The sequence below is a fragment of the Polypterus senegalus genome, chromosome 8 (genome assembly GCF_016835505.1).
Source record: "Polypterus senegalus isolate Bchr_013 chromosome 8, ASM1683550v1, whole genome shotgun sequence".
In the NCBI taxonomy this organism is placed as follows: Eukaryota; Metazoa; Chordata; class Cladistia; order Polypteriformes; family Polypteridae; genus Polypterus; species Polypterus senegalus.
This window is the reverse complement of record NC_053161.1, coordinates 153,602,160-153,627,045: the sequence shown is the minus strand read 5'-3', so window position 1 is coordinate 153,627,045 and position 24,886 is coordinate 153,602,160. Positions and strand designations below refer to the sequence as shown.

Here is a 24,886-nt window from a genome sequence, read left to right as displayed (position 1 = left end):
ATACTGTTCTTGTCTTTGGTGTTTGAACCAGAAACTAAACGGCAGTCAAACTCTGCTTCACTAAAGATTCATAGAGTCAGGAGATAGCACCTTGCTCCAAATTTATTTCGATTTTGTGAAGTTAGAGTGAAACAGAAAAGAAGCAAATTACAAATAATTGCTGATTTGCAATAAACAATATAACTTTGCTATGTATTTATCCAATTAACTTAAAATAATACTTATAGGCTTTGCTTCGATGGGACTAACAAACACTGACGATTCGTGAAGCTTGCTGTCTAACCACCGACTTCCTTCTATTTCTGCTTCCTTACAACAATTTACATGAATATTCATAAAGTTATGTTAACATTCCTTTGCATAACACACAGCTATCCTGTAAGGCAGAACAGGACGCCACCATTAAAAATCTAACCTGAACAGATTATAATAATACGATTATAACTTATTTCACTCTTAACTGTCTGTTGACCAAAGCAAGACGACTTCTGATGCAGGTCTCAGTAATGTCTTTGAAACACAATTTTAAGTTCTTCTTTCCACACTTTCCCATCTGCACTGGGTTAGACTATGTTGACCAGTGCCATCATTCATTTATTACGTACTGTTTGTTCATTTTTTTAGAAGCACGATATCTCTTTTTTTTGAAGATTCTGATGACATTTATTCCCCATTTACGGCACTGCTGGAGTGTAGAAGGATAACTTCTGTCTCCAGCAGGTCCAAAACTTGTTGGCAAGAGCTTGTACTTTTCTCCACTGACTTCTGTGTAGGTTCTTGTCAGTAAAGTCACCACCAGTCTTCCGTGTAAGAAGTGCAACAGGTATCAAAGTAAATAGTGAGCCAGGATCCATCAATACAGGGACTAGAGGCCTAGGAATTCATAATAGTTGTAACTTCAGCCATTAAGGTTCACAGAACGTCATGAGAGAGACACACAGGTTCTCTTATTTTAGCATCGTATGGCGAAACATTTTCTCATGGCATTAATGCAGATTGAACTATCTAGAGGTGATATCACTTCATATGCAGAGCTCTCGTGCTCATACATATAAACCTTGCACTTGTCCTCCTCTAGTACACCTGTCTAAGGGCCAAAAACAACATCCATTCCTACAAACGTGAATGGTGGGAGCTGTTCAAGAGGTAGGTCTGCCATTTGCTGTTCTGTCACCTTTCCACAGAGCTTCCGGCAGGTGACACAGGTACATAAGAGAGCTGACAAGTCCACACCTCTAAGAGCGCCCTCCGTAAACTGACCCCCCTGATGTTTCACATGTTCATGATAGCAGCGTACTAACAAGATAGAAATATGATGGTGTGTAGGCAAGATGAGTGGATACTCGTCACCGCTCTCCAGTTGTGTCTTTAAGCCGACCTCTAATCTTGATGAGGCCTTCATCCACGTTGGGGTTGAGTTTAAAAAGTGGACTGTTTTTATCTACAGTTTTCCCATTATCATTATTAGCTCCTCCACTTAAGCTTTGTTGTGGCAGAAAGACGCTGCTCAAAGAAGGCACATGGAGTTTTAAGAACGTAGCAAAATCTAGTTTTATTGCATGATGCATACACAGACCCAAATCAAGTGAAATGAGCAATTAGAAAATTCAGCGAGCTTACATTTATTACAATTCTTATCACTTGTGCAAAATACTCTCCTACTTCTGGCTCTTCCCGTCATTACCTAATGTTCAAACCCACCATTACCTAATGTCCATCACTTGACCGAAACTGCCATCATTACTTCTTACCCAGTGCAGGTGTCAAACTTATTTTCGATTCCCACCAATGAGTCGGAATCAAGCGGACCCACACATAAGATCATGGGATAGAGCAGGGGTATTCAACTAAAATCTCAAGAGGTCCAATTAGAGAAAATTTCTTGAAGCAATGGCCCGGAAAATCATGTTGTCTAACTATTTAGTGTCATATATATTTAAGTAGCCTAGTAGTTGAATCAGCATCTGCATGTAATCAATACCAGAGTTTCAAATCAAATGAGTTCAGTACAATTAAAAAACTTTTTGACAATATTTATTGTCACGTAACACATAACTGAACATGCATGTATGACTGCAGATATGTACTGTATAATGTTCCGTCCCAGTATATAATGTTCTTAAATTTACTAAAAGTAGGGCTGCATTTCAAAATAAGACAAAATAAATAAAATGTGAAAACTGTGCATGTTTAAATAAAGTGCTTAACTTCAGAAAATAAAATAAATGGAGAAAAAGTTTGAGTTTCCCCTTTTCTGTTTCACATCTTGACTCAACAGTCTCAACCAGTTTTACAGATAATAAATCTCAACACATCTTAACAATTAAACAGTTTTAAATGCTCACTTTCTTACCCTCTTATATTCATCGCCCCACTTTTTTGCTCAGTGAGAGAATTGAGCTCTAGCTTGTCTTGCCAGGATTTTAATATTGGGTTCTGAGGCTAATCATTTTCTGTGATCTCACTTAGGATTTGAGTGGGTATGTTTGTTCGAAACCTTTATGTTTCGTCTCATAATGTTGTGTCACATTGGCACTTTTAACAAGTGCCACGGTTTCTGAACATATGAGACGTACTGGTTTAGTGTTCCCAGTGGGAAGTATGAACAGAAATGAGTTTGTCCATTCCGGATTAAATGCCCTATTTTCGCTGTCCACTTTCCTTTTTTTGGAGAACGCCATTTGTTCATTATTTTTCTGTCCTTTTCTTCGTCACACCCGTCTTTTCTTTTTCCAGCGCAGTCGTCTGTATCTCTCACTTTCTTCGGCTTATTTTCCGTTTGTTTTTTCTACATGTATCGCTCGCTCTTTTTCTTTCTACCGTCTCTCTTCCTTGCCTCTAACTCTCTTATCTGTCTACCATTATCGGGCAATTTTCTAGGGGCCGCGAAAACTTTTGTAAAATATTTAAAATTGCTAGTGTTTTTGAACTTTTGGTTGATTAAAAAGATAATGTTAAAAAAAAAAAAAAAAATGTTGGAAAAACAGATACAGTAACGGAACACTTACGGAAATGAAGTCTAAGAAACGCGAGATTTCAAATGATCGACAAGGAAATGCGCGTCTGTCTTTCGAAAATTGATCCTCGCATCAATCTCATATGTGCTGAAAAACAATCTCAACGTTCACGTTAATTAAATGTAACATTTATCCTTTTATTCCTTTATTAATAAAATGTCTTTCAAACTTGTAAAATGAACTGTTTTTATTGGCGATTGTCCATAGATTGTGTCGTCACGACTTTATTTATGGGCAGTCCCTCAGGTGCGCCGCGAAAGAAAATTTTTGGACTTAGTGCGCCGCAACTCGAAAAAGGTTGCCTTTCACTGGTTTACGCTGTAAAGTAAAGTAAAGAAATATTTACCTCCTAGAATCGACAGACTTGATTGGCTGAGTGGTATCACGTGAAATGGCTTAACGCGCATACAATTGGTCTGTGCATTTCCTCATCCGCTAAAACATTACCGTAAAGTCTACAAAAGCTGCGTCGGATAAAATAGAACCGCCCGTCAGGTTTTAAATCCTAACCAGTTTTGGCAGACAGGGAGCCAGAGGCCCAGCCGCTGCAAATAGAAGCAAATGGCCTGTCTGGTTTTCTCTCATGGCCAAAGTCTCAATGGCTGCATTTCTTAAAACAACGGCCAGTTTAGCCCTCTAAAAGTACACAGTGTCCTTGAGTGAATTTTTTAAGCTTTGCAGCTACAAAGAGAAAAATAATTAAATAGACAAAGAAGAGCTTTTTATGGTTTAACCCTTACTAAGCTAATGTGCATCAGAATATATAATACTTGTTCTTATACATGCTTTATGATTCTCTTTAAATATATGCAAATCATCAACTTTAAGAATATTCTTTTCTACAGCTTCAGTCCTGACTGACTTTATGATGGTATCTGAAGCCTGAGAAAGTTCATTAGGTATATGAGGTTTAAAGCAGTCGTGCCAGCCTCAGCATTCAGTGCCCTGTAAAAGCAAACAATGTGAATAAGGAGGACTATAGTTGTAACTAACAAGTCCCAGGTAGAGAATCTTTTAAAGTGGTTGGTGGTCAGGCCTTCCTTTACTCAAATGTTAGTAGCACAGTTTGTAACTGTTTGTTGTATTTCAGCACCCTTATCAGGGTTCACAAGGTCAAAAAACACTCCTTTCCCTCTATAATACTCTCAAAAGTTTTATTCTGGCTATTGGCCTTCCTCTCTTTCTCATGTGTGGGGGATAAATTGAGTTTTAGTTTTGTTAAGTTTGATTTGATTGTATGGAATGTTACATGCTTTTAATAAGTTCAACAAAAGGTTAAAAAAAACTGATGTCTCCTATTGATTTTCAAGGTGCTTGTAGAGGCAGAGACATATTTAGGATTGCCTTTTATTAAATTCCTGGGGAGGTTAAAAGCAACTTGTATACAATATATGAGTATCTAGCAGAATCATCAGAATTTTCAGGTATACCATGATATGGATTTTAGGCCATACTGCTCAATCCTCCTTTGCTATATGAAGGTCACCCTGATCATTTTTTTCATAGTTGTAGTTTTATAATTTGGTAACTATCTAATTGTAAATTTTATCTTTATAACCCCAATATTTTACCTGTTTTTTATTTCCACAGAGAAGAACAAGACATCAGACAATTTGGCCACACAACCACATATACTGGTATAAAGGCTAAGAGTCTGGTTGTGAAAAGGGATCTTATCTGATGCATGAACACATTGGTAAAGCAGACCTATCAAATATCAAAGATGGACTCCTCCAAAGAAGACATGAAGCAAAGGGTAGCCCACATTAAGGAAGAGATCTGCGAGTCAGATACTCTCCACTTTGCACCGGGGAGTCACTGCATTACCCTGAAAAACTGTGAAGAAGGAAATTCTATTATTAAGGAGGAGGAATGTGAAGAGGGACTTGTTTGCATTAAAATAGAAGACTGTGAATGTGACTCGTTTGGCCTTGGAATACAAAACCTTGAGACCGAAAGCGTTAAGGATGAAGCATCTTCAAAGAATGACCTGCACTTACAGGAGTGCCCTGTGTTGCCAAAAGAGACTTATTTGGAGTGTACTAATGGGAACGAAGGCCCTCCTCTGCAGCTCGGACTGAATCCTAAATATTCTGAATCAGGAAACGAAGTCAATGAGGAAATGAGCATGAAAGAACAACAAGTGCAATCATCTGTATGCCATGCTGGAACATGTAAGTGACTAGGGGGCTCTGCCCCCTGCTTGCTTCACTCAGCAAACCCCGGGCAGGCGCTAAACGCTGGCCACTTTGCAGCTCTACAGCTCACTTATGGGGAATTGGATGTACAATTTAAACAGATTATTTTCATGGGAATTGTTATATATGCATAATAGAAATAACTATTTTACATAACCGCGAGAGATTAACCATAGTAAAACATAATCAATTGAAAAAAAATGTTTCATGTTGCGTTAGAGGTATTTGTTGCGTTATACGTTTTCATTCTGTTTGGCTTTAAAATTAACACACAAATACTTTTTGAAATTACACTTTTACTGTAAAACAATATTTGAAATTAACTTTTCGTCAATATCGCATTGAATTTTGATTCTGTGTTTGGACTTGCATCGTGATAACGCAACGTATAACTGCCCGTGAGTGAATATCGTTTCTTTCTCTCGAATAAATAAACCGACTTTTTCGAATTTTCGTCCCTGTGATTTGTTAATTGGCATATTCTAATGGGAAACTGTAAACGTTTTAATAAAAATGGCATTTCAAGATCTCCTTTGGTGTCTGTTATCTGCCAAAGATGTACTACATTATCTTTCTTGTCGCCTGTTAAAACTTTACATGTCAGTTTTATTCGACCAATTTTGAATACAACTAATCTTGTCTATTGCATAGCCCATCACTCATACATACATTTAACATTACGATACATCCTTCTTTCAACTGTAATTTGTGCGGTGAAAGACTGTACGGTTAATGGTTGCGGATATTGTAAGGTGATGTTTTCATATTCTGCACCATCACCACCAACTGTTTCAGCATAGTCTATTGATACGCATTTAACCAATTTACCTTGTAACCGATCGAGAATTTTTGCGTTCATTCATTTGACTTCATTGTTTCTCAGTGCTAAGATCTCCTGTGTAGTCATTTTTACTGTTGATAATCCTTTGGGGATGAAATTCTTCAATAAGATTTGAACATAATAAGTCTTCTTTTATTAAGAACTTAAAGTGAGGAAAACGTAAAAATGTATAAGAGCCGAGAGCGCAGGAACTGTGTCTGACAAAAACATTCACACGAATGAGAGGTGAGAGAACCGTGGGCGTGGGACGTTAACCTGAAATGGTTGAGAGGAGGGCAGGACTTGAAAAAAATCTCTTGGCAATTGTCTTGTCTCAAGATTTTATTTTATAATCGAGAGATATCCATCCGTTATCCAACCCGCTACATCCTAACTACAGGGTCACAGGGGTCTGCCAGAGCCAATCCCAGCCAACACAGGGCTCAAGGCAGGAAACAAACCCCAGGCAGAGCGCCAGCCCACCACAGAATAGAGAGATATAACTCCATAAAAAAATGAGAATAACTGCAATGCAATTTTTATTGGTAGGATTTAGTAATATGACCTGTCTTGCCATGCCCTATACTTTCCGCATTTCTCAAATTTCAACATTATTAATTAGGAACTGACTATTTTAAGCCACAGAAAAGGTGTGTCTAAACTACAAGATGGGGTCAGGGTCAAACAGTAATAATCAGATATTTGTAGCGTAAATGGCCGTGATTCAGGTAAGTCTGATAAGGTAGGTTTTGGTTGTCAGTAGTTCAAATGCTCTTCTCCATCATAGCCCAACATACATATATATGTACTTTAAATGTGTGGCACACTATTTAGAGCCAGCATCCATGCCTGGTTGTTGTCCGTGTGTAGTTTGCTTGTACTCCCCATGTCTGCATAAACGTGTTTACAAGAAAGTATTGAAATTCCTAAGGGACAAATGTTTTTATTGCTCTTGTGAGTAGTAGAGATTTCAAAGAGCCATTGAGACTTGGCAGGAGAGCATTAAGTTCTGCAGGGTTCATACACTGGATTTGTTATCGGTCATTCTTCATGTTACTGGTACAAAGTTAGAATTGAAACAGCAAAACAAAACATTCATCAAAGCCAGTAATGCTCTTCCTAATGGATTTTGTTTTAGCTTGGCATTTGTGTGTTAGCGTCTCATGAAGTCCATCATGCTGATGTCTCCTGCCTTACATGTAGTTGCCATATGGCAATGATTCAATTCCTCAGTCAATCAGTTCCAGAGGTAGGGTTACTCTGTGGAGCTACTGGGCCATCTGGCAGGGCCTCAACCCCCGTTTTCCCAGCTGTCCTTGTAGTCTTCAGCCCCAGTTCCCTTTTTATAGGGCCAGATAACTTCCAGGTTACCTGCCTTGTACAATGGATAGCAGGGAGTAATACAGCACAAAGAGCCTGTATGGAGGGTGTCGGTGGGAGGTATGGCTATCTGATGTCCTCCCTTAGACTCAGTAGCCCAGCAGCAGTAAGGGTTAGCTGGTCATGGTCCACACTGAATTGACTGCTCTCAGGCAAATGAGGCGAGTGCTTCACCCGCAAGGTTGCATCTAGTCTGTGTGGGCACCCATCCCATAATTATTTCTGGGGCTTCCTTTTTTTTTTTTTTTTTTTTTTAAAGTGCACCTAATAGCAGTGGGTATGCATGCTGGTGCCCACTTGATGCCACTCCTTTTTGCGCATTTTCACTTTTTCCACTACTTCTTACTTTCTTTTACATTAGTTTGTTTTATTGTTTTACTCAACAACAATTGAGTGCTTTTTTATCTTGGATTTGGATTCTGCTTTGATTTCTAATATAACTAAAATCATATTTTCTGGTGCAACTGGTTCAAATGTACATGTGATTCGATTAATGAAACTTTTTTTTTTCAATTGTCAGCTTCTGCTTGATGCCTTATTTATGAACCATTTGAGTGTTTTTTTTTTTTTTTTTTTTTTACAATGGTGTGATCTCCATCCATCCATCCATTTTCTAACCCGCTGAATCCGAATAGGGTCACGGGGGTCTGCTGGAGCCAATCCCAGCCAACACAGTGCACAAGGCAGGGACCAATCCTGGGCAGGGTGCCAACCCACCACAGGACACACACAAACACACCCACACACCAAGCACACACTAGGGCCAATTCAGAATCGCCAATCCACCTAACCTGCATGTCTTTGGATTGTGGGAGGAAACCGGAGCGCCCGGAGGAAACCCACGCAGACACGGGGAGAACATGCAAACTCCACGCAGGGAGGACTGGTGTGATCTCATTTTTGGAATATGCACTGTTTTTACTGGTATGCTGCATTTTTACCAGTACTTTCTGTTGATGTTTTCCATGAAGTGGTGCTACACTAATGCCTACCTTTCTGTTATGTGGATGCCATGTTAACTCCTTTTGTGCATCTGATGCTGTATTTCTGGACCTCACTGCCAACCTGCAAAGACAGAAAATTGAGATGATCACTGGTGGGCTACCCTCAGGTTAACACTTAGTCTGCTGTTGTTGAGTAATTCCCTTTTTGTGCAGCTTATATAATATGAAGGCTAGGGGGTGGCCACAGAACCCCAAACATGAACACACAAAACAGTCCCAGGTTCAAATAAAGGGGGTCTTATTGCAAGAATACCATGTACAAACAATAAACAGGTCGTCTCTCCTTCTTTCATTCCTCTCTCTTCACTGCCCTGCTACTCCTCCAAGATGGATGTTGCCTTCCTTCCTCCCAGTTTCGACTCACCTAGTCAAGGCAGTGCGTTCCCTTTTATTGAGGACCAGGGAGTACATCCAGTGCCAGGGTTTCGTCCATTGGAAGCACTTCCTGGTCATTAGGAAATCCCAAATAGTATGAAGTGTAACTCTCTTCAGCGCCCTCTTGTGGCGCCTATAGACCCCAGCAGGACTGTGCCACTGGACTACAATTCCCGACATTCCCTGCTGGTGTCCGGACAGGTATTAATATCTAGGGCTGCTGCCATCTAGCTTCGTGGGGGAATAAACAGTCCCTGGAGACATTCCTTCCCAGTCGTTCCCTTTTATCCCAGCCAGGGAAGGTCTTGTAAGTATATCTGACCGGCTTCCTGTCCAACCAAGGAACTTTCTTCTCTCTTGGCCGAAATGTCCATCCATACACCTGGGGCCTCCTGTCTGTGCAAGGGACCTTCCCCTCTCTTGGTCAGGATGCCCGTCCTTCCCGCATGGCACGTTCAATAATTATGCCTCACATTGGCTGGATCAGAACCTCTTAATAACATCTGCCTGTGCTTCCTTTGGATCTTCACTGTGCTACTGCCAGAACTCACCTTCCTTTGAAGCACAGACAATAGGCTGGTGAACATGCTTTACGCTACAGTGCCTTACTGATCTGGCGCCCTGTCCTTTTGTCAGCCTTGCTTCTAATTTTCTGGTGTGGTAATAATGGCCATCAACCCCTGGGTGACCCGAAAACCTCTAAGAGAAAACAGGCAGGAGGAAGTTTAAATCATAAACTATTTATTTTCTTTGAAGAGGGAGCACTTCTATCACAGGGTGCTGTAAGTAGACGCACACAGCATTCTGTAACAAGATGCCCACCTTTTCTGCTAGATGAGGTCTTTTTTATACACAAGTAAAGGGTACAGAATTAAGATTATTTACATCATACAGAGTTTCTTATCATCATTGGCTGCTTCCATTTGCTAGCCGGACACAGGGCAAAATGAACAGTACTAAATTATAAGTAAACACGGTCAGCAAAAACACATAGATCATTAATATCCAGCATTGTGTGTTTGCTTTGCCATTTTCAGCTCGTTTGTCATACAGTAAATAAACATATAGACTCCTGCTGACAGCTGCCCTAAGTTACGTGGAAACACTTTGACATTATATAGTGAACTTTGCTAAATGTGCTTAATTACTTTAATTACTTTAAGATATAAAATCCACACCTCACAACTGTTAAACAATATCATAACAAGACAAATTACAGTGCACGCTGTGCCCAGTTGCAGCGTTCAGTCTGGAATATCTGTAGAAACTTTGGCATACTGCACAGAGCTACACCGTCCAGGTTGGGAGCGTGCACTGATGGAGCGCCGCCGCACCCACCACATGATGAACCACCTGGATTGCGACCCTTAACAGTGTGAGGTTTTTGTTTTGTTTTTTTTTTTCCCAGTGGTTGAGGCTCAGAGTTTTAATCCCAAGATGGCCCATTTGCCCAACTTTCATTGCATTGACATCAAACATAAATATGAATTTGAGCACAATGAACTTGCCACCACAACCATTGCTTTATTTTACACAAGAGGTCCATCGAGAAGTAAAACACTACTGCGCCGTGTGAATCCATTAAGGACTGCAAGTCTTTGTATGTTATACTTAACTGACACATTGCAAATACCTGCTGAGTTTGCATAATTTAAAAAAATATGAATGTATGAACAGATAAAAAAAAAACCACAATTATCTCTGGAACTATGTACATTACAGTTTATAACATAAATATAACACAATAATTGCAGAGTGTTCACAACTGACAAAATTTAAGGACCGACCTAACATTGTACCGGACGCCTGAGGAACTTGTTTGTTGAGGGTGACCTTAGAGATTGTAAGAGGGCATCCGAACTGGCATAAATAACAAGTCCGGTTAGGGAGCATGCACTGGTACAGCATGTTGCTGTGCCCACCACACAACAAAACAGCTTGGGATCCTGCTTGGCAGAGGCAGACATGCAGTCCAGTAAGAAATGCCTGTCTTTCTGCCATAGCCAGCTAGCCTATTATCTTTTATTATAATACTACTGACTAATGTCTCCGATTGCAGCTCTTAAGGGTATAAACACAATTAAACCCTGGCACAATTCCCCTGCTGACCTAAAATGCAGGTATGTTTAGGTAGTAGGATTAATTAGATAATTCTTAGGACATTACAGTAACTTCCTTAAAATCATTCTACTTCATGGCTTGTTGATGTCTTTGTCTAGAAAGCACCGTTAATGCATGTGAAGAAAAGATAAATACAGGTAGCTAAATATATAGACAGATAGATAGATACTTTATTAATCCCAAGGGGAAATTCACATAATCTAGCAGCAGTATACTGATAAAAAAACAATATTAAATTAAATTGTAATAAAAAAGCATGTAAAAGCAGACAATAACTTTGAGTAATGTTAGCATTTACTCCCCCGGGTGGAATTGAAGAGTCGCATAGTGTGTTGGAGGAACGATCTCCTCAGTCTGTCAGTGGAGCAGGACAGACAAATACTTTTTGAAATTACACTTTTACTGTAAAACAATATTTGAAATTAACTTTTCGTCAATATCGCATTGAATTTTGATTCTGTGTTTGGACTTACATCGTGATAACGCAACGTATAACTGCCCGTGAGTGAATATCGTTTCTTTCTCTCGAATAAATAAACTGACTTTTTCGAATTTTCGTCCCTGTGATTTGTTAATTGGCATATTCTAATGGGAAACTGTAAACGTTTTAATAAAAATGGCATTTCAAGATCTCCTTTGGTGTCTATCTGCCAAAAATGTACTACATTATCTTTCTTGTCGCCTGTTAAAACTTTACATGTCAGTTTTGTTCGACCAATTTTGAATACAACTAATCTTGTCTATTGCATAGCCCATCACTCATACATACATTTAACATTACGATACATCCCTCTTTCAACTGTAATTTGTGCGGTGAAAGACTGCACAAAAGTCTGTCACTGAAGCTACTCATCTGTCTGGAGATGATCCTGTTCAGTGGATGCAGTGGATTCTTCATGATTGACAGGAGTTTGCTTAATGCCTGTCGCTCTGCCACAGATGTTAAACTGTCCAACTTTACTCCTACAATAGAGCCTGCCTTCTTAACAAGTTTGTCCAGGCGTGAGGCGTCTTTCATCTTTATGCTGCCTCCCCAGCACACCACCGCGTAGAAGAGGGCGCCACAACCGTCTGATAGAACATCTGCAGCATCTTATTGCAGATGTTGAAGGACGCCAACCTTCTAAGGAAGTATAGTCGGCTCTGACCTTTCTTACACAGAGCATCAGTATTGGCAGTCCAGTCCAGTTTATCATCCAGCTTCACTCCCATGCATTTATAGGTCTGCACCCTCTGCAGACCCTGGGCCTCCTAAAATCCACCACCAGCTCCTTGGTCTTGCTGGTGTTAAGGTGCAAGTGGTTTGAGTCGCACCATTTAAAATACAAGCAAGTATTAGAACAGCTAACCTTGTGCATCCATTAACTAGCATAGCATGGTATCAAATTGTGGGGGGGAGCCACGTGCAAAAGCAAACAAAAAAAAAAAAACTGAAAATTTTATGATGTGTTGATATTAATTCCTTCGAGTCATCAGGCACATTTGGGCCACAACAGCAACTCAACTAATTGCAACCTCCTGCCTCTTCTGGATCTCCAATAACTTGCATGTTAATGCTTAAATTTTTCAAAGCAGAACTACACATCTCTCTTTAGAGTTTGCGTACACTTTAATGATATCCTCTGTCATAAGCTTAGCTGTCAAATATAATATAGTATAAAGTCTTGCAAGAGCTGAGAATCCCTGCTGTGACAATGTAGAAAAGGGGTCTTTCTGAAATGGCTGTTCCAGCGGGCAGAGTTAGGGCCAGCTGTACGAGATTGTAATAATTTGGATAACATTTTAGACCGCTCTGAAGCACCTTCACCGCTTGAAAGAATGTCAGTGTTAGAAGGGATAAGTCCAGTATTGATTTTGAAAATATCTGAGTATTTACTTAGCAAAGGCCTAGTCGCACTAATCATATCATAAAACTGCATCACATGCACCCACAACTGCAAGTGATTCAGTCGAAAATCACCTTTCTGTTTCAGCAATAGAGTCTAGAATATTTACAGAAGCTCCCTATTTCTTAAAGAGCTTCTGTAAAAAGCCACATTTCCCCGTGGGGAAAAATAAAGTTCTATCTATTGAGCGATCAATCGAATGAATGACTGAGTGCCTGTTGACAGTACTTCACATTTTATCTTCTCTTGTACTGTCTTCAGTGGTCTTTCTCTGGCGTAGGGCCGTTGTAACGACATGGTCAGTGAATCTGGCACGGTCACTACATTTATGTTTTGAAAGTAAAGTTTCATGGTCTGCTTCTGATATTGTGTTAAGATTGCATTGCAAAAAATCTTTATTCTCAGCCCATATGGCAATAAATCCATCCGACTTTAGCTTCTGCTGTTGTAGTTAGATCAGGGGTGTTGAACTCCAGTCCTGGATGGCCGCAGTGGCTGCAGGTTTTCATTCAAACCATCTTCTTCATTAGTGACCAGTTTTTGCTGCTAATTAAGTTCTTTTTGCCTTAATTTTAATTAACTTGACTCTGGCTCTTTAGTTGTTTCTTTTTCCTTAATTAGCAGCCAAACAATACTGAGACACAAAGCAAGATGCCATGTGACCAGCTCACCTGTGCCCACCACACAATATCTGAAAATAAAGGCGAAGTTAAGGTTGATCTCTCAGGTCACCAAAACATTTTGACGGTGTTCTTAGAAAAAAGAGAAAAATCAACAGTTTTCGAAATGTGTACTGTGGCAGAATGAGAGCAGCAACAAGCCATGGAATTAAATAACAAGTTTAATTAACAGCAAGAATCGGCTTCTCATTGAAAGATTGGAGTGAAATTGGTTGGAGTTTGAAGCCCCAGTTTAGCTGGTCATCTGTTGGCTTGTTTCATGTCTCGTTTCTGTTTGTCTGTCATTTATTGATGAAAAGAATCAGTTCAGAGGACTGAATCCTTAAAATCAGGGCTATTAAAATGAAGGGGAAAATAATTTAATTAGCAGTAATTAGGAAAAGGGTTAGAATGAAAAGCTGCAGCCACTGCGGCCCTCCAGACACAGAGTTCGACACCCCTGAGTTATATAAAGTGAAGCAAGGCTAGCTATCAACCAGCTGACTGTGACATTGTAGCTGTTGTCAACACCAATAACAGCCCAAGTGCAACACAAAAGCAGAATTGAATTACGTGAACGTAAACCTCTGCTTTATTTTCACAAGAAAATGTACTTAGTTAAATTTCAATGGTTAATGTTTGCTGGAAATAAACTTTCAAACATATTTTTCATGAAAAATCCAAGTATAGGATTTTAGTTTGGGTATGCAGAGAAAGCAAAACAGGCTTGCTAAATCTGCACCCCCAGCCTGAGCTCTATGGTGAATTTGAGAGTTTGTACAACTCTCTATCTATCTGAGACATCCAAACAAAAATTAACCTTTCCTGACAAATGTCCTTGAAGAATAAGCGGGCCAAACTTCTATGAAATTGGTTCACTGTGAGTAGAGTTGTTTCATGTGGACGGACAGACATGACAGTGACAATATTCAGCTTATGCAAACACACGTGAAAAACCTGTAGCAGTGCTAGAGAAAGTCCAGAGGAGGGTGACAAGGCTGATTCTGGGACTGAGATATATGAGCTATGAGAGGACGCAGTTGAAGCAAATGGAGATTAAGAGGGGACATGATTGAAATGTTTACAATTATGAAAGCAATCAGTATGACTCATCTGGGTTTTTATATATATATATATATATATATATATATATATATATATATATATATATATATATATATATATAGTATATATATATATATATATATATATATATATTTTAAACTAAATTATTTTAACAAGAATACAAAGAGGTTGGGAGCATGCACTGATTACAGATGAAAACTTATTAAGGGCAATAGAGACTTTTTTTTTTCTCCACACAGAGAACCACATACACATGGAATAAGTTACTAAGTAGTGTGGCGGGGAGCCAGGACCTCATGTAGGAAACCTTGCTTGGATTCTGTACTAAAATTTTGCTTACACTATTTCCTTTAGGGGGCGATGTAGCTCCCTAATTAGAATAAGTTCTTTTATAATTGCTGCGTTTTAAGTAACCGAAAAATATAGGAGATATGATATTAAAAGGCGATATCTCTCCCATAGTGAAACGGCGGTAAAAATCACATTAGAGAAAATCACTTAGCTTTCTTTACTGACGATTTACACAGCATTACAAACGGAGGAAGCTATAGTATGATAATACCAAGGTAGGAGCTTGATGTTTACAGTCTGCCATTTTCCGTTGTTGCGCTGAAAGGATTTTCAGGACGAATGACAATATCACCCATTTGTCCTTCAGCTTTGAAGTGTTTGGCTGCTGTCCAAATATTTATATACTGTCTTCTCCACGTGTAGGCCCTTCCTTGGTTTCCAAACAAGGAAACGAAAGGATTCAATTTCATCCCTAACATATAGGAATAGTACAATGCCTATTTTCGCAGTTGTCCCCTTTACTCTCAAAATACCAGACTAGCAGTTTTTAAATGCTGACAGCCCCTGTGTGCTGACTTTGGCCTGCACATGTGAGTGAATTATAAAATAATTTATTGTAGCACAGTGACATTAAACTTACATTCTTGTTACATACACTAGACACTTGAGCCTGCGCCAGCCCAGCAGCCATGTACAGCCTAAAAAAAAAACCACCCATTTTAAATATCACTGTATACAGTTGGCCATCTCCCTGAGTGATGTCTTTATTTTGAAACCATGGGAGAACAGAGGAAGCGAAATTATATATAATATATAATGTATAATTTGTCTTTTATTTGAGAACAAAGCGTTGCATCAGAGTACAAATCAGTGAAATAAATAAGATTATCACAGGAAATTCAACAGTATGCTTCAAGATTAGTCCAAAAAAAAAGAAGGGTTTTCAATGGGGCTTGTACTGGAGTCTGTTTTTTTCTTCTTTTGTATGTGGGGACTGAATGCTGAATTACATACAAATTTTAAACTTTTTTTTCCCCCCTGCAGATGTGCAAGAGAGTGGCAGCTTCTGTGTGTCTTTATCTGCTCAGATCACTAGTCAGTCTAGATCACAGAAGAAGCAGGAGAATGAAAATCTAAAGGATGTGGCATCAGGATCAAAGAGTTCAATACTGCCATCCGTGCAGTTTGATTCTCCAGCTACTGTGAAACTACCAAAGAAAGAGGCCCTCAACACGGATCAACAAGTGCAAAGTTCAAAACCAGTGGGTTTTTATGTCTGCCAAGAGTGTGGCAAAAGTTTTAAGCACATGTCTAGTTATAGTAATCATCATCGGAGTCATAAAGGACAGAAGCCATATTCCTGTTCTGAATGTGGAAAACAATTATCTGACTTTAGCAGTCTTAAGAACCATAAAAGAATTCATACTGGTGAGAAACCATACTGTTGTTCTGAATGTGGGAACAGATTCTCACAAATGAGCAGTCTCCAAAGCCACAAAAGAATTCACACTGGAGAGAAGCCATATTGCTGTTCTGAATGTGGTAAGCGATTCTCCCAGAGTAGCACTCTTTGGCAGCATGAACGAATTCACACCGGAGAGAAACCATATTGTTGTTCAGAATGTGGCAAGCTATTCTCACAAGCAAACCATCTTAAGAGCCATAAAAGAATTCACACCGGAGAGAAGCCATATTCATGTTCTGAATGTGGTAAACAATTCTCACAAAGACGGCATTTTCAGAGCCACATGAGAATTCACACTGGAGAGAAGCCCTATTTCTGTTCCGAATGTGGCAAAGGATTCTCACAAGTAAGCCATCTTCAGAGACATAGAAGAATTCACAGTGGAGAGAAACCATATTGCTGTTCTGATTGCGGCAAAATATTTTCACAAATGAGCAGCCTTCAGAGCCACACAAGAATTCACACTGGAGAAAAGCCATACTGCTGTTCTGAGTGTGGCAAACAATTCTCCAACAAGAGCAGTCTACAGATCCACATGAGAATTCACACTGGTGAGAAACCATATAGCTGTTCTGAATGCAGTAAACAATTCTCAAATGCAAGCAACTTCCGGAACCACAAAGGAGTTCACGCTGGAGAAAAGGTTAATTCCAGCCAAAACAAAACAACTGCAGAAGGAGCCATTAAATCCAGGGTTAAACCCTATTGCTGTTCTGAATGCAGCAAACAATTTTCCAGCAGTAGCAGCTTTCAGAGACACATAAAAATCCACACTGGAGAAAAGCCCCATTGCTGTTCTGAATGTGGCAAAAGATTTTTGTACAGCAGCTCTCTAAAGAGCCACATAAGAACTCATACAGGAGAGAAGCCATATTGCTGTTATAATTGTGGCAAGCAGTTTTCTAAAAGCAGCAATCTTCGGAGCCACAAACGAATTCACTCTGGAGAGGAGGCATATGGCTGTTCTGAATGTGGCAAACGTTTCTCACATATAAGCCACCTACAAGCACACAAACACATTCATACAGGAGATAAGCCATATACCTTAAACATGACAGACAATTCTCACACAATAGCACTCCTTAGTGATGTTCAAGAACTTGTACTGGAGGAAAACCATTTAAATACTTTGAATGTGGTAAATGATTCCCAATAATAAGGGCTCTTCATAAATTTAAAAATGCTCACACAGTGAATGCTCTGTTATAATAATAGAGCTATAGAAAATAAAATATTAAGAGGTTCTGTCTGAAATAATATAATAATAATAACTCTGATAAGGAAGAAAACAGCTTAAACTGTCCAAATTATTACTGGATCCACAAGATTTATCCAAAAAAGCTTCCTCACTCATCTAGATGTCCTGTCAATCACCATCACTCCATAAAAGTTACAGAAAGTGGAGTTACAAGGAATAATCCATCCATCCATTTTCCAACCCGCTGAATCCGAACATAGGGTCATGGGGGTCTGCTGGAGCCAATCCCAGCCAACACAGGGCACAAGGCAGGAACCAATCCTGGGCAGGGTGCCAACCCACCGCAGGACACACACAAACACACCCATACACCAAGCACACACTAGGGCCAATTTAGAATCGCCAATCCATCTAACCTGCATGTCTTTGGATTGTGGGAGGAAAGTGGAGTGCCCGGAGGAAACCCACGCAGACACGGGGAGAACATGCAGACTCCACGCAGGAGGACCTGGGAAGCGAACCCGGGTCTCCTAACTGCGAGGCAGCAGCGCTACCACCGTGCCGCCCACAAGGAATAATACAGGAGGCAAATTGGACACTGCCAACAAAACGAAGAGCGCATGGGATGTCATGGCTAACAAGGGAAGTTCACTTCTGTCATGACAATACAAACATCCACACGCAGCAATGTGGTGGTTTGCACTGTGGCAAACGATTCTCACAAATACACCATCAAAAGCTGTAGACATAACTAGAAGATGGATGAAATCTGAAGGAGGCAGCTGGGCATGTTGTTTGTGTAACAACATGTTAAAGGAAAGTTTTTGACCATATTACTTAATTCTGTTTTAATGTTGAAACTCATAATCACACAGACTAAAATTCTCAAACCTGCTTAATCCAATTCAGGGTCCCAGGATTAAAATTCATACTGAATACAAATTCAGGAATTTGGCTGATATTTTGTGAATAATCATTTACTGAGAAAGGTTGGGCAAGAACATTTCTCAAAGTAGACTTTTTTTTTTTATTTATGAATTTCTCAATGTCTAGTTATAAATAGTCTGTAGTACAGTGATCCCCGCTATATCGCGCCCCCGCTACATTGCGGATTTAATAATAATAATAATAATAATACTAGGGGGGTCCGTCCTCTGTTTACGTGTGTTTAAAGCATATGCGAGTGGTATTTTAAGGCTTAAACTTTGAAAAGAAATGTTTATTTATATGGTCTTTCTATATCGCGGATTTTCACCTATCACTGATGGGTCTGGAAAGTAACTTCCGCGATTGGCGGGGGATCACTGCATTTTTACATTTTTCATTGCTTTGATTCTTTTTATAATTTCTGATGTGTTTGCTATAAAAGAAACAGTTGGCATACAGCTAAATGGGAATAATGGCTACATGTAGGCTGCTTTCCACACAGTCGAATATGCTGAATACAAAGTGTTTTGTAGTTTTGTGTTTGTAAGGGCTTTTTTTTCTTTTTTGGTACTCTTATCAGGCTAACAAGGGCTATGGTTTTTGTCCTGTGTGGGAAAAGCTTTGTCCCAATAGGGCTTACTCCCAGCATCAACTAGCCAGCACTAAGACCTAGTAGGCCCAAAAAGGACTGAAGCCTTCAAAAGAATCATAAAATATATCAAAAAGCCCCACAATCTGCTTTTCTTGTAATGGGCGCAGGGATGATACACTAACATGAGTAGGCCAGGCTTCCTATCATCAGGACCACATTCCAGCACTTCCTGATAAGTTCCAGGTCTTTTTCCTCCAGGACTGTGTTGTGTTAGAGGCCTTGGGTATCTTTATTCCTTTGTTTTCTTTCACATGTCATGAGGAAGAGTGACTCACCCAATTCAGTGAGCAAGTCCTGTAACCCAGAACAAGCCAACTCCCTGCTTCATACCAGTTGTTCTTCCATCTCCGGCCAGATTGCTCATTTCTGTTAGGGTAGCTGACCAAGTTGAAAGGTTTACTTGTTCCTTCCTGGAATGTCCTTGTGAACCCAGTTACAAGCAGATTGATGAATGCCTCCAATCTCCCCTACCATAAATTGTATTCCCTAAAGCAGTGAATGCAGTCCCAAAACTTTGGGGAGTTCAGAATGTTCTATTTAAAGAAAGCTGGAGCTGTTTCTTGCTATCAGTCACTAATTAATTCTTAAATGACACTTTGCACACAGTTGCCAAATATTAAATATTAATCTTCATTAAGATGTCAGCTGTGCCTGAAAATTCTGACCATGGAAATTGTAAACAGCAGAGGAGACCGAACATATGAATTTAATGTCACATACAGTATTTAAAGTTTTTTTTTTTTTTTAATGCAGGGAAAACAGGGCATACATAATTGTATTACCATTAAGTCACTGTTCATTAAGTCGTCTTTATAGTGAGGAAGCAGATTAGATTGTGTGGAATAAGGTTTTATATATATATATACTCAGCAAAAAAAGAAACGTCCTCTGACTTTCAACTGTTTTTACATTCAGTAAACGTGATGTGTAAATATTTGTATGAACACTAAAAGAGTCAACACCATAAGACATAAACTAAAAATGTTTCACAATGTGTCCCTGAATGAAGGAAGGCTCAAAATCAAAAGTACCAGTCAGTATATGGTGTGGCCACCAGCTGCTTGAAGTACTGCAGTGCATCTCCTCCTCATGGACTGGACCAGATTTGTCAGTTCTGGCTGTGAGATGTTACCCCACTCTTCCACCAAGGCACCTGCAAGTTTCTGGACATTTCTGGGGAGAATGGCCCTAGCCATTGCTCCAAATCGATCCCGCTCCAGGGTACAGGCCTCGGTGTAACGCTTATTCCTTCGACGATAAACACAAATCCATCCATCACCCCTGGTGAGACAAAACCGTGACTCATCAGTGAAGAGCACTTTTTGCCACTCCTGTCTGGTCCAGTGAAGGTGGGTTTGTGCCCATAGGCGGCGTTGTTGCTGGTGATGTCTGGTAAGGACCTGCCTTACAACAGGCCTACAAGCCCTCAGTCCAGCCTCTCTCAGCCTATTGCGGACAGTCTGAGCACTGATGGAGGGATTGTGTGTTCCTGGTGTGACTCGGGCAGTTGTTGTGGCCATCCTGTACCTGTCACGCAGGTGTGATATTCGGATGTACCGATCCTGTGCAGGTGTTGTTACACGTGGTCTTCCACTGCGAGGATGATCAGCTGTCCTTCCTGTCTCCCTGTAGCGCTGTCTTAGGCGTCTCACAGTGCGGACATGGCAATTTATTGCCCTAGCCACATCAGCAGTCCTCATGCCTCCCTGCAGCATGCCTAATGCACGTTCACGCAGATGAGCAGGGACCCTGGGCATCTTTCTTTAGGTGTTTTTCACAGTCGGTAGACAAGTCTCTTTAGTGTCCTGCGTTTTTAGAACTGTGACCTTAAATGCCTACTTTCTGTAAGCTGTTAAGGTCTTAACGACCATTCCACAGGTGCATGTTAATTAATTGATTATGGTTAATTGAACATGCATGGAAAACATTGTTTAAACCCTTTACAATGAAGATCTGTAAAGTTATTTGGATTTTTAAAACATTATTTATATATATATATATATATATATATATATATATATATATATATATATATATATATATATATATATATATATATATATATATATATGCAGATAAGTAGACGGATTGCAAATGCATGGTGGGTCATGAGGATACTGAAAAAGGCTGTGTAGTGCTCCCGATACCTCTGCCAAAGGATGAAGGTCCAAGCCTTTAGACTCCTGGTGCTCCCTGTTTTGTGAGACATGGAAGCTATCCCATGACCTGAGATAAAGACTGGTCTCCTTTGGTACTGTGTTTCTGACTTTGTGTCGAATGAGCGGTTGCTCATGGAGTCCCGAGTGAGGCACATTACCTGCACTGTGAGGGAGCGTCAGCTATGGCACTACGGCCATGTGGCCCGATTCCCGAGGATGATTTGCCTCGCAGGATCCTCATTGTTGAGGACCCAAGTGACTGGACCAGGCCAAGGGGTCACCTACGCAACACCTGGCATCGACAGATAGAAAGTCATTTCAGGAGCGTGGGACTGGACCGTGTGTCTGCCCGGGGGGGTTGCCAACCAGGATCCTGAGTTGCTTTGTGTGGTGGGTGTGGCAACACACTGTACCAGTGCATGCTCCTCAACCTGAACCTGACCTGACCTATCTCACCCTTTTATAAAAGGCTATGCATGAATGATAAGCTAGTGCAAGTGAATTAAACCCAGTGTGTGAACTCCTTACATGAGTGTATTTGGACTCGCTTATACTTCACGCTCAGAATGTGTTAGGTCAGTTTGCAGTACCAGCAAAAGTCTGGGTGGGGCGCAATGTGATAAAAATCGGAATGGGACGTCAGAGTCTCTGTTTACTACCTACATGTGATAGTAAACCGCTCTGCAGATCCTCCAGGATTGTTGTGCCTGCTTCGAGGTTTGATGAATGGTTCAATGTGGTGAAGCAAAATGCCGACATGCAAAAGCATTCCTGATGCTTTTATACTCAAGTGTGTATTCCCCAAGGTAATGACATGACACATTTTCAAAGTCTCACATACCCTCTTATGTGCCCTCTTTTTTTTTTTTCTTTTTTTTTGCACCATCACTACAGTGTCAGAATGTACATGGTGAAAAGGTGTATTTTGTGATTAAAGTTGACATTTTGGCTTTAATCTTGAAATGTCCACTTTAACCTCATAGTTTTACTTTATCATTAAAGTAGACCGTCGTAAATGTTTTTTTTTTTTTTTATTAATTTTATTACAATCAATACATAGCAATCAAGTTTTTACAAAAAAAAGAATTATGTTAAGGACAGATTGATCCCCACCCCTTAGAGAGAGAGCAAGTCAAATGGTGTAAAATTTAAGGCTTGTAAACATACCCAAATTAATAAATTCTCTGTGCTTTATAAACTTATTTTAAAATATTACTGATTAGATCCTGCCATGTTTTGAAAAAAGTCTGTACGGATCTTTTAACTGAGTATTTTATTTTTTCCAATTTTAAATAGTATAACACATCAGTTTCCCACTGACTTAAAAGAGGAGAGTTTGGGTTCTTCCAGTTTATCAGAATAAGTCTGCGTGCCAACAGTGTAGTGAATGCAATCACAATTTGTTTGTCCTTCTCCACTTTAAGCCCCCCTGGAAGAACCCCAAACACAGCTGTTAGTGGGTTAGGAGGGATTGTGAGTCCAAGGCTGTCTGAGAGGTAATTAAAAATTTTTGTCCAGAATGATGTTAATTTGGTGCAGGCCCAGAACATGTGACCCAGTGAGGCTGGGACTTGGTTGCAACGTTCGCAGGTTGGATCATGCCCTGGAAACATTTTGGAGAGTTTTAGTCGAGACAGATGTGCTCGATATATAATTTTGAGTTGTATAATTGTATGCTTTGCGCATATGGAGCTTGAGTGAATTCTCTGCATTGCTACTTTCCACTCCTTTTCTGATATATTAATTGAGAGATCTTTTTCCCAGTGTCCTCTTGGATCTTTGAAAGGAAGGGATTGTAAAATGATTTTATATATTGTAGAGATGGAGTCTAATTCCTTAAAATTGAGCAATATTTTTTCCAGCGTGGATGAGGGTGCAAGATGAGGAAAATCTGGAAGGTTCTGTTTAACAAAGTTCCTGATTTGAAGATAGTGAAAGAAATGTGTAGCTGGAATGTTAAATTTGGAATGTAATTGTTCATAGGATGCAAAGACGTTGTCTATATAAAGATCTCTAAGCAAGTTAATTCCAAATTTTTTCCAGATATTAAAAACTGCATATGTTTGTGAAGGTTGAAAGAGGTGGTTCTCTTGCAGAGGTGCCACAGATAGAAGCTTCTCCGTCTTAAAATGCTTTCTACATTGGTTCCAGATTCCAAGTGAGTGGAGCACAATTGGGTTATTAGTGTATTGCCGATAATGTGTGTTTATTGGAGCGCAGAGCAGGGAATACAAAGAAGTACTGCAGGATTTTACTTCTATTGCGGTCCAAGCCTGTGTATGTTCTTCTATTTGTGTCCAGGTTCTTATCGCCTGTATATTTCCTGCTCTGTAATAAAACTGGAAGTTAGGTAGAGCCATGCCGCCTTCTGCCTTTTGTCTTTGTAGGGTCGCTCTTAAATGTCATCTTAAAACCAACCTAATTGTTAATTGCTACGCGCTTCTGGGGCTTCCTCCTACATTGACAGCGGCAATCTCCACGCACAACACATTAAATATATGATATTCGAGCTCTCTGCACATTTAGAATTCTTAGATTTATACTTGATATCATGTTCATGATGAAATGCATTAAAGTATATATGTTGTATTTTACAGATAAGTCGTTAACTTCATTTAAATAATGAATACTGATAATAATTACACATGCTGTGGCGGCACTGACTGTCTCACAGGGAGTCACGTCTCTGGTTGTTCCCTGCCTGGAGTTTGCATGTTTTCCTGGTGAGTTTCCACAGTGTGCTCCAGTTTCCTTTCAAAGACATGAAGGTTTGGGGATTTGGTGACACTAAAATGACGTTAGTGTACGTGTGTGCTTGTATTCACCTTGCGATGAGCTGATGCATGCTGGAATGGGCGCATACCCGGATTGATGGATGTAATCATCAACCATCCTTTTCAGAGATATTGTGGCAAGCTGTCCTCGGAATTTAATGGATGTTTCAGGCAATTCACAACACAGCAAAGCTGAACGTTTTCTCACCGCAATGATGCCACTTGGTGGAATCTTCCAGATTTACATAAAGTATGAATAGTAGAACGCTCACGTAGCAGTAGAGTTCACAGGAGCAGGTGTCGCGTTGTGTGAAGTATAAAGCTGGCCTAATGAGACAGAAACTCCCTTACTATTACATTTTGTGGTTGTGAGTTTCTGTAGTCCTTTCTTTACTAATATGGTACAATGGTCAACCCTGCTGCCGCACAGCAAGGGGCATGGCCAGGAATTAATTAATGTGGATTAGAAAATGTGTGAAGCATAAAAGCATCTTTTATCAATCAGATGGAACTGTCATAAAATATCATTTTTGGAAGGGTCAGACATCAAGTTCACTCCCCTGGCTATGCCCAGGCCCTCATCAGCCCGCAGGAGGGGTTAAATAACAGCCCAGTCCTTGTTTGTTTAGATCATTGTTGTCAGGACCAGCTCTAGGAGGGAATACAGGTTTTCATTCCGGCCATTTTCTTCATTATTATCCCATCATTAATGCTACTGGAGCAGACTATGATGTCTTATTTGATTTACATTTTTAATTGGTTTCATTATTGCCTTTAAGAAGCAGAAAGAAAGTACAGTAATGAGATGCAAAGCGAGCCAGTAGGTGACCAGCTAACTCAGATCCTATCTGCTCCTGTGTCTTTAAATCTTTTT

At 40.0% G+C, this 24,886-nt stretch overlaps 1 protein-coding gene across 1 annotated transcript in view; it reads left to right on the top strand.

Annotated features, from left to right (window-relative positions):
* Positions 1–24,886, top strand: part of LOC120534630 (zinc finger protein 845-like) — a 55,904-nt gene that overhangs the window by 3,192 nt on the left and 27,826 nt on the right. The window contains exons 2-3 of the mRNA XM_039762222.1: positions 4,608–5,191; positions 15,882–17,453. Coding sequence (XP_039618156.1) covers positions 4,702–5,191; positions 15,882–17,453 — 2,062 coding nt within the window. The 5' untranslated portion in view covers positions 4,608–4,701. The remainder of the gene's footprint in view (positions 1–4,607; positions 5,192–15,881; positions 17,454–24,886) is intronic.